Consider the following 10,411-nt stretch of genomic DNA (forward strand, 5'->3'; position numbering starts at 1 on the left):
CACAGTTAAAGACATTCAAGAACCGTCTTCAACCACAAGAGACTGGAATGGACTGAGATCTACGCTCACCTGCTTTGCTCTGGGGCTTCTCACGTCTTTAAATGAACGAGAAGATTTGTGAGTATATGGATGCAACGCAGAAAATATGTCAAAAATATGTTGCAAAAATCATCAGCTCATCCATCAGCTCACTCAAAAAAAAAAAAAAAGTTAATTGATAAAAATAATAATTTACCATTTAAATTATTTTAATAATTATTAATTTAGAAACATATGTTTGTGTATGTGTGTATATATATATATATATATGTGTGTGTGTGTGTGTGTGTGTGTGTGTGTGTATATATATAATAAAGTGTTATTAATTGTAATAGTTAATTGATAAAAATAATTTACCATTTCAATTAGTTTAATAATTATTAATTTAGAAAAAATATATATGTGTATGTGTGTGTATATATACACAATGGTAAAGTGTTAATGATTGTTATAGTTCATTGTCACATTTAAATTATTTTAATTATTATGTATGTATTGTATATGCATATAACGTGTGTATATGTTATTATTTAAAATATACACAAATATTATATATATACAGTACTGTGCAAAAATTTTAGACCACTAGTATTTTCACCAGCTAAAAAATGGTTTAAAGTAAGTTATTTCTATCTTTTGCTGTAGTGTGTCAGTAAAAAATATCGGTTTACATTTCCAAACATTCTGTTTGCCATTAATTGTAATAATCTAGTGAGATTTTTGTTTGCACAAGGAGTCTGACAACAGCCAGTGCTCCACACTGATCTAATCTTATCATCATCCAGTCTTCCTGGAATGACATGAAGACACAGAACAAACTGAAACAGAGTAAATCCAGAAGAACTGTGGCAATGTCTCCAAGATGCTTCAAGAGACCTACCTGCAAAGCTACCTGAGAAATTTTGCGCAAGTGCACCTAGGGCAAAAGCTGCTGTAAACGCAAAGAGTGGTCGCACCAAATGTTGATTTAATTTTACTTTACTGACTTTAAACCATTTTTTAGCTGATGAAAATACTAGTGGCCTAAGACTTTTGCACAGTACTGTGTGTGTATATATATATATAATGTGAATGAATCCACATCTTTGTATTGTTGTCTCCCTTGAATAAATTGCTAGTTGTTGCATTATAATTTGTAAGTGACTTCGGATCAAATAATCATGTAGGAATGCACATATCCACAATCACTCAAGTACTTGTCACCTTAACTTGTCGCAGTCCACCTTAAATCCAGATGAGCCTGTCACAGACAACTGCCAGTCAGCCAATCAGAGCGCTTCATACAGTCACGCAGCCCAGAGTCCATGCCGCTGCTCAAAACAACATTAAGAAAACAACACAGACAGTTTTTTGTTGTAGTTTTGGCGATTTAGTGTCGTTTATGACACTTGAAGCAGGCTTTCATTGAAGTAAGGTATAAAGACATGATGGCTGATGGTGAGAATGTTGTTGAAGGGGATGCTGAGGAGATCCCATCGGTCCCTGAACCACAGCTCCCAAACACTACTACAGCTGGTAACGTTATGTCACTGTACCTGTGATCTGAATGTCCGAAAAAACATTTATGTAAGAACGAACAGAGGTTTCAGAGCCAGTAATACCGCACTGTGTTCAAAGCAGATCGGTTAGAGACTCTGCAAACCATATAAAAGCCTCTAACAGACACTAGTGAGAGATTTATACTCAAAACACTTACATTACTGAAACTAAATTTACATATTTGAAGCTAAAATTATCTTACAATCGCAGCTTGTCAGCTTCTTGTCAGTTTCACGGTGAACGCAAAAGCAATTATGAAAATAATATAGGCTTGTTTAACCTTACTTTATTATTGTACATACTAGCACTGTAGCTGCACATAACCAAGAATAAGTGTTTCTGGTTATCACGTGTAAAAATGTCAAACTTTTCCAAAAGTTTTATTAAGATGATAAATGGCTGATGTCAAGCGGGTTTGCACCTACATGACGGTTTGGTCCGTTACCCGGATGCGCGGCCATATTGGCGATACTCGGATGTAAACAACAGCATTGTTTGCAAGGTTAATGTGCTACTGAATATGTTGTCCTGGTAATTTACGCCGTCTAAACCACTTAAAAAACGTGTGGAAGCTGCTAAATCATATAGAGAAGGACTTAGTAAGCAGAAAAGGCAGCAATATTTGGACAAACTAAAGTTTATAGGTGGCAAAGACACATAAGAGCAGTATTAATTAAGATATTAAACTAATATTTCACCTACCTGATTGGACATGATAAGAACAAAAGTTAGTATTGTCGAGATTCTTGCCCTGGAAATCCTGGTTCAGTTTGGCCAACCATAAACATTTTTTTTTGCACTCTTCTCCTTGATTTGTTATAACTTTTGGCAGTCTATAGTATTCCTATCAGCCTAAAACATGACAATAATTGACCATTTTCAGCAGCAATAAATAGCAAAATATGCAAGTTTCATTCGGTTCAATGGCACTGTTTACATTCAGTGCCGCCAATATGGCCGATTGATGACGCATTGTGAAAATACTGTATAGTTATGAGCATAAAGGTTCTGCTGCATTCAATGTTGTTCGGCGTTGTTCGGTGAAATTCAGTCATTCCAATAGTAATCCACAGGATTGGGATTTACGCTTCTTGTCGTGTTGCGTAAGATGAGAAAAGTTGATATTATGTATCTTAAAGGGATAGTTCACCCAAAAAGTTAAACTCTGTTATTAATTACTCACCCCCATGTTGTTCCCATCCTGACATGTTCAAAAATAAAGATATTTTTGAAGAAATGCAAGAATTTTCTTACCCTGCGTAGACAGCAATGCTGCACTTTGCTATTCCACTCGTTATTTACCAGCAGCTAATGAAGTCTCGCACATTTACAGAAAACGTTTTTTAACCTTTGTGTTAAAAAAGTAAGGTGGATAGAACTACAAGAATACTTTATGCGTGCATCGCGTTCATGCATGCACTGTGGTACTCTTGTGAATGGCAGCAGAGACTGACGCGGAAGAGAAGAAATTGTTAAATAAATTTGTTTTTTTTTTGTTTTCTTTGTGCATAAAAAGTATTCTTGTAACTTTATACCATAACAGTTGAACCACTGATGTCACATGGACTATTTTAACAATGTTCTTACTACCTTTTTGGGTCTTGAACGTGTCAGTTGCATTGCTGGCAGGGTTAGAAAGCTCTCGGATTTCATCAAAAATATCTTAATTTGTGTTCTGAAGATGAACAAAGGTCTTATGAGTTTAGAACGACTTGAGAGTGAGTAATGACAGAATTTCATTTTTTTAAACATTCAGATACAGCTGTGTTAATTTAGTTTCAGTAATGATCCTCCATGGTGTCTTTTAAGTGCATAAATATGAATCTTGTTCTCACAAGCATCAAATATTGATTATGTAATTGACCTGTCTCGCTGTTAGGTCGTAACCTGAGAGGATGGCTTCAGGAGCAGTTCGGCGACAGGCCTCTGGAACAGTGTGAAGACATGAGTCTACATAACGCCGCCCATGTAGGAGATCTAGACACTCTTAAGACCCTCCTGCAAGAAGACAGCTTCAAACTGTGAGGCTTTTACTCTGAATGATAAAGTTGGCATAAAATGAAAATTTGCCCTGTTTTCTAAATGCATGTTATCCACCTTCATTCTTAAATGTGAAAGTAAACCTATGGGTGAGACTTCCAGTTCATTATCCGCTATAGGGAAATAACGAGAAGAATAACAACATGCAGTAAACGCTAAAACTGTTTGCACTACAAACCAATGTGCTTATAATTAAGATAATACATTAAAACAATATGGTAAGACACTTGCAATATCAAGCAGCAGAACAAGCTGTTTTGCACAGCTAAAAATATCTGGATTTAAAAAAGACCACGTTTTACATTGGACAAAACTGACAACCCATGTTTATCCTCATTTCAAGTGTAGTTCTTAACACAGAATGTAAGATTGTTTTTTCCATATGTGTAACATTGAATTATATTTTAGGAAAATCAATGAGAAGTTGATTTGGTCCTGTGGTTTGCTGCCCTGCACGCCCCTGCGCATAGCTGCCATGATGGGTCACAGTGAGTGTGTAGAGTACCTGATCTCTCAGGGAGCTGCAGTGGACCTGGTGGATGTGAAGGGTCAGACTGCTCTGTACATGGCGGTGGTTAATGGACACCTGGACTGTGTGAAGATCCTCCTGAAAGCAGGTGCTGATCCGAACGGCAGCTTTCATCACCGGAGCACCCCATTATACCACGCTGCACAAGTGGGCCGAGCAGACATTATACTAGAGTTGATCAGGTGGGGATATCTTGCAAACTCTATAACTACAGTGGAGGTCAAAAATGTACATACACCTCGCAGAATCTGCAAAATGTTAATTATTTTACCAAAATAAGAGGGATCATGCAAAACGCATGTTATTATTTATTTAGTACTGACCTAAATAAGGTATTTCACATAAAAGAAGTTTAGATCTAGTCCACAAGAGAACATAGTAGTTGAATTTATAAAAATGCCTCCTTTCAGAAGTTTACATATGCTTGATTCTTAATACTGTGTTGTTACCTGAATAATCGACAGCTGCATTTTTTTTTCTTTAGTGATAGTTGTTCGCGAGTCCCTCCTGAACAGTTAAACTGCCTGCTGTTCTTCAGAAAAGATTCTTTGGCTTTTCAGCATTTTTGTGTATTTGAACTCTTTCCAACAATGACTATGATTTTGAGATTCATCTTTTCACACTGAGGACAACTGAGGGACTCATATGGAACTATAACAGAAGGTTCAAATGCTCACTGATGCTCCAGAAGGAAAAACGATGCATTAAGAGCCAGGGGGTGAAAACTTTTGAACAGAATGAAGATGTTTAAATTTTACATTATTTTTCCTAAATATCATGTTTTTTTTTTCATTTAGTACTGCCCTTCAGAAGCTACAGACAATGCTTACATGTTCCACAGAAGACAAAATAAGTTAAATTTACCCTGACATTCAAATTCTAAAAGTTTTTACCCCCTGGCTTTTAGTGCATAGTTTTTCCTTCTGAAGCATCAGTGAGTGTTTGAACCTTCTGTAGTAGTTACAGATGAGTCCTTCAGTTGTCCTCAGTGTGAAAAGATGGATCTCAAAATTGTACAATCATTGTTACAAAGGGTTCAAATACACAAAAATGCTGGAAAACCAAAGAATTTGTGGGACCTGAAGGATTTTTCTGAAGAACAGCAGGCAGTTTAACTGTTTAGGACAAACAAGGGACTCATAAACAGCTATCACTAAACAAAAAAACACAGCTGTGGATCATTCAGGTAACAACACAGTATTAAGAATAAAGTGTATGTAAACTTTTCATAAATTCTGCTATTATTTTCTCTTGTGAACTATATGTAAACGTCTTTTATGTGAAATATCTTATTCAGGTCAGTACTAAATAAAAAATAACATGCATTTTGTATGATCCCTCTTATTTTGGTAAAATAATTACCATTTTGCAGATTCTGCAAGGTGTAAACTTTTGACCTGAACTGTATATAAAATAATGAAAATAATCTTAATTATTCCAGACTTTTGGCTGCCAGTCTGTGTTCTTATGGATTATTTGTGTATTATGATAACACTGATTCCCCGGGAATACACACAGGTTCAATGCTGACGTTGATATTGACCATCGGCTGGATCAGAGGTCTTTGTTTGGCACCCGCACTTTGACAACTCTGGCACCCTGTCCGCTTTTCATTAGTGCTGCTTACCACCACCTCCCCTGCTTTCGGATGCTTCTGAATGCAGGTGCCAACCCAAACTACAACTTCAATGGCTCCATAAACAGGGAAGTGCTGCTCAAGGGCCGGGCCTCCTGCATGCTGGATGCTGTTCTGAAACTCGGATGCGAACCAGCTTTCGTTAGTTTGCTCCTGGATCACGGTGCTGATCCTTATCTAGTCCCCTGGGAGGAGCTCGATCCTGACACCATGGTTCGCTTAAAAGTCAACACTGAAGCCCTTCGTGTCTACCAGGAGGCCAAAAGTAAGATGTGTTCTTGATGTCATGTTGTTATTGGATCACTTCTGTAATGCAGTGCAAATGTTTTTTCATTAAAACCTGGAAATACATGGAAGGTTTTAGAATTATGAATGTTTTATAGCAAAGAAAAAAGTTATGTAAAATAAAGCAACAGGCACGCAAATTTTAAACATGGAAAGTTAGTTTTTCAGTATTTTAAATTTTCAGTGGATTTTATTCATATGCCATGCACTTTTAATATGCAAAAACCGGCAGTTTATTAAATATTTTTTTTAATGAATTAATCTTTTATTTCTTCATTCAGATTCTTTCAAACGATGCTGTTAATGTTAAATAAAACTGTTAAAATAGTATTTGGTAATTTAAATAAAGCTCAAATAAAATTAAATAAGTATTAGATAAAAACCTAAATAAAAAAATAACTTAGAAAAAAATGGATATGTTGATTTAGCAATAATTGAAATAAGTTGAAAATAATAAATAAAGTTGAAATAATAAAATTAGTCAAAAGTTTTTTAACAGTAAGATTTTTGTTTTTTAAGTCTCTTCTGCTCACCAAGCCTACATTTATTTGATCCAAAGTACAGCAAAAAAAGTAATATTTTAAAATATTTTTACTTTATAAAATGTTTTCTTTATTAATATATTTTAAAATGTCATTTTTTCCTGTGATTTCAAAGCTGTATTTTTAGCATCATTACTCCAGTTACATGGTCATTCAGAAATCATTCTAATATTCTGATTTGCTGCTAAAAAACTAATTCAAAACATTACTAAATACTGTAATAGGATATAAATATTAAAATAATGTGCCAATGTTTTCTTTGGAAATATTGTTTCCAATTATCATAGTTCCATAGTTTTTTCATGTGTCCTGCATCCAGCTAGTCTTTTGTGAAATCCTTTTAACTAACAACAGCTTAATGACATCGTCGTCTAGGAAGTGACATCATTTTGGAGAGAAAAACAACAGCTCAAACATTAGTGAGTATTAGCACTGGATTTAATGAATTCTGTTACATTAAAACTGACAAATTATCTTAATTTTGCTATTGGGATTAGCACTTGAAAAAGGCAGTTCAGGAAATTCAGGAGATTCAAAATTGCTTGATTGTGTTATTTAAGAGTATAACTTCAAAAATGATTCTTTCCATGACTGTAAAATAACAGTTTGATTACTGAAGGTCTGTGAGGCCTGATCTGTACTCGCTAATATTTGTTTTCCAACACAGGAAACCCGAGGAGATTGATGAACCTGTGCCGCATTGCTATCCGGAAGATCATGGGCAAGAAGCGTCTATCGTGTATCTCTTCCCTTCCACTGCCTGAAACGGTCATAAAATTTATGTCTCACAAGGACTGACGCAGCTCTGCTTCTCCATCAACTACTTACATGGAAACCAATGACTTCCACAAGACGGCCAGCTGTGATGGCAAGGTAAATGGCACCTTTGTGTTGATTTTGGGGGGGGAATCTGTGGAATGGATTCCTGAAATGGAACTGAGCACTACACACTTATTGTGAGAAAAATACGTAAGCATAATAGCAAAAATGTTTAATATATGTTAATTATGCTACTGCTGCCATTTTAAGAGTTTTAGATACTCTTCTTTGCGCTGTGCCAAAGAACACTGCTTACCTGCAGTAAAATCACTGTAACGTCCTGCCTTTAGTGGCTTATTGCTTTAAAGAAGGACAATATCGAACACAACTGATGAGAGGAAATCATATTAAGAATAGACTTATTTTTGTTATTTTAGCTTGTGCCAACAGTTGTTACAGCATTATTATAATATTGCTGATATTGATGATATGTTCTTATACCACCTTTTTAAATATACTGCTGAAATTGCTTACTTTTTTGCATTGATAGAAGTGTAAAAAAATTGTACTTCTACTTGTCTTGAATATTTAAAATTGTTGCAACTTTTATGTTTACCTCACTACATTTTTTTCAGATAAATATTTTTTTATTCTGATAGGTTCTGATTGTCTCATTAATCATCACCCTGATTAAAATGTCTCAGTATTTGCAAAAATAGCATATACCAAGACTACATTTATTTGATCAAAAATACAATAAAAACAGTACTACTGTGAAATATTATTTTAGTTTAAAATAAGATTTCTATTTTATGTATATTTAGGGACCCTACTGGAATTGCTCAGATTCGCCTTCTTCTTCTTCTTCTTCTTCTTCTTCTTCTCCAAAATGAATTGCATTTTTGAGGGCCTAAACTTGTTAGAAAACTCATGACACTTTGCACACATGCCAAAAGTGGTGAAAATTTACATCTGATATTGATTTCAGTAGAGGGTGTGGCAAAATGGCTTGATAGCACCACCAAATTTTAACAAAGTGCCCCTCAAGCTATGTTTCACATACATGTACAAAATTCGGTAGACACATGTAACACCAATACCTACAAATAAGTCCCCCTGTACGAAGTCCGAAACCCAACAGGAAGTCTGTTATTTTTTATTTTCTCAGCAAGTTTTGTTGTATTTAAATGAACTTCCTAGAGATTTAAACAGATCTGCACCAAATTTGGTCCATCTAATCTAAAGCCCTTTGTGACGTTAAATTGCGAAGATCTTGAGTTTCTTGAGTATCAAACTCATGTTTGATAAGAGTCCTGTGCTGAACACATGCCCATGACCATATTCAGTTATAGTCATAGCGCCACCTGCTGGCAACAGGAAGTGACATGTTTTACGCTGTAACAAACTCCTAGAAAGTTAATGAAAATAACATTATATTTGGTCAGTCTACTCTTAAGGCCTTTGTAATGTTAAATTGAGAAGATCTTGAGTTTTTGTTTAAAGGATCATGAAACCCCCCTGTTTCAGCACTGATTAGTTCTCACCATAGTTTTGAAAAATGCTGCAAAAGTGGGCGTGGTGTGCCACGGAGCGGAGGGCGAAGAGGGAAGAGAGTCAATTTCGAGTTCAGACAGTTTCATTTCGCTCCCATTGAGTTAACAACACAAATAAATGCACAGCCATTTGCACTCTGCATCAAAAACATATATGAACGTGATGTTGCACCTCTATTAACTTTTAAGGCTTATTTTGCAGCATTGATAATCCTTTTAATACGTTGAGTTGTAAAAACCGCTATTACACTCTCCTTATAAATGAATCGCGTTTGTGCCGAACTCTACTTACAAAGCAAACCAAAACAGTCTCTGCTAACATTGTCATACATGAAGTGCAACACAAACACCTCTGCTCAAATCTCAGAAAAAGTAGTCTGGGGTTTCATGAACCTTTAAGAGCGTGTCCGTGATGGTTTGACACAGTTCGATGTTTCGCCATGGGAATAGAAGATGTTGTAGCTCAGCCCTACAATATTCGATCTGCCCCAAACTTCACACGTTCAAACACATTTAAAGGCCAATATTCTTTTATAATCATAGGGCCACCTGCTAGCAACAGGAAATTACTTGTTTTACATCTTAAGCATGCAATGTCTAATTTGCACCAAACTTTACGTTTTCTAAGAGTCGTGGCCTGAAGATATCTAAAGAGCAATATTCAGTTATAATCATAGCACCAACTGTTGGCAACAGGATACGTCATGCTTTGCACTAACTTAAACATACCATGTTCAGTCTGCACCAAACTTCATATGTTTTATAAAAGTGCTGGCCTGAAGACATCTACATGCCAATATAGTGCCACCATATGGTAGCAGGAAGTTCGGCACATATAAAAGATTTCCTTCTATATTTACCACTTTAAATGCATGTTGCCCACCGTTCGCTTTTTTCTAAAGCCACCGGGTGGTGGTGAGCCCAGGTGTGAGGGCCCTTTCAACACTGCTTGTAGCTTTAATTTAAAATGTAATTAGTTCCTGTCTTCAGCGTCACATGATCCTTCAGAAATAATTTCTCAAAGTCATTTCAAGAAACTTATTTTAATAAGAAACAATAAAAAACTTATTACTAATTTATCATCATCAAAATTGAAAAAAAAGTTGTGCTGCTAAATGTGTCAGGATTCTTTGATGAATGGACATTTCAAAATAATAGCATTTGTTCAAAATAAAAATATTTTGTAACATTATAAATATCTTTAGTCACTTTTAATCAATGTAATGTGTCCTTGCTGAATAAAACTATTAATTTCTTTAAAAAATAATTTTTAATGTTTTTTAACTTATTTTTACTTTATTTTATTGTGTCCATTATTATATTTTTGTTATTATATTGTTTAATTATGTATATTTAAGCAAGAGTCATTCATTAAAATATAACCTACGTAATTTATTGATGTGATATCTTTTATTTATAGTATTGATATGGGAAAACTATATTGTACACAGCTCTTCCCACTGGCTTTGTTGTTTGTATTTAGCTGTAT

General features: G+C 35.1%; 1 protein-coding gene across 1 annotated transcript; it reads left to right on the plus strand.

The window, feature by feature from the left end:
* The first annotated feature begins 1,334 nt into the window (after positions 1-1,334).
* asb1 (ankyrin repeat and SOCS box containing 1) lies at positions 1,335-10,121 on the plus strand. Its single transcript, XM_051119047.1, has 5 exons — positions 1,335-1,554; positions 3,458-3,599; positions 4,027-4,329; positions 5,666-6,048; positions 7,278-10,121. The coding sequence occupies exons 1-5, from the start codon at positions 1,464-1,466 to the stop codon at positions 7,406-7,408; spliced, it is 1,050 nt and encodes a 349-aa protein (XP_050975004.1). The 5' UTR covers positions 1,335-1,463; the 3' UTR covers positions 7,409-10,121.
* Positions 10,122-10,411: the final 290 nt, after the last annotated feature.

This window comes from Labeo rohita, chromosome 9 (assembly GCF_022985175.1).
Source record: "Labeo rohita strain BAU-BD-2019 chromosome 9, IGBB_LRoh.1.0, whole genome shotgun sequence".
NCBI lineage: Eukaryota > Metazoa > Chordata > Actinopteri > Cypriniformes > Cyprinidae > Labeo > Labeo rohita.

Excerpts from the sequence above, each read along its gene's own strand:
- asb1 (XM_051119047.1), top strand. The coding sequence starts at position 1,464 with ATGATGGCTGATGGTGAGAATGTTGTTGAAGGGGATGCTGAGGAGATC. Across the intron at positions 1,555-3,457 it reads CCCAAACACTACTACAGCTG|GTCGTAACCTGAGAGGATGG; the intron begins GTAACGTTATGT and ends TCTCGCTGTTAG. Across the intron at positions 3,600-4,026 it reads CAAGAAGACAGCTTCAAACT|GAAAATCAATGAGAAGTTGA; the intron begins GTGAGGCTTTTA and ends ATTATATTTTAG.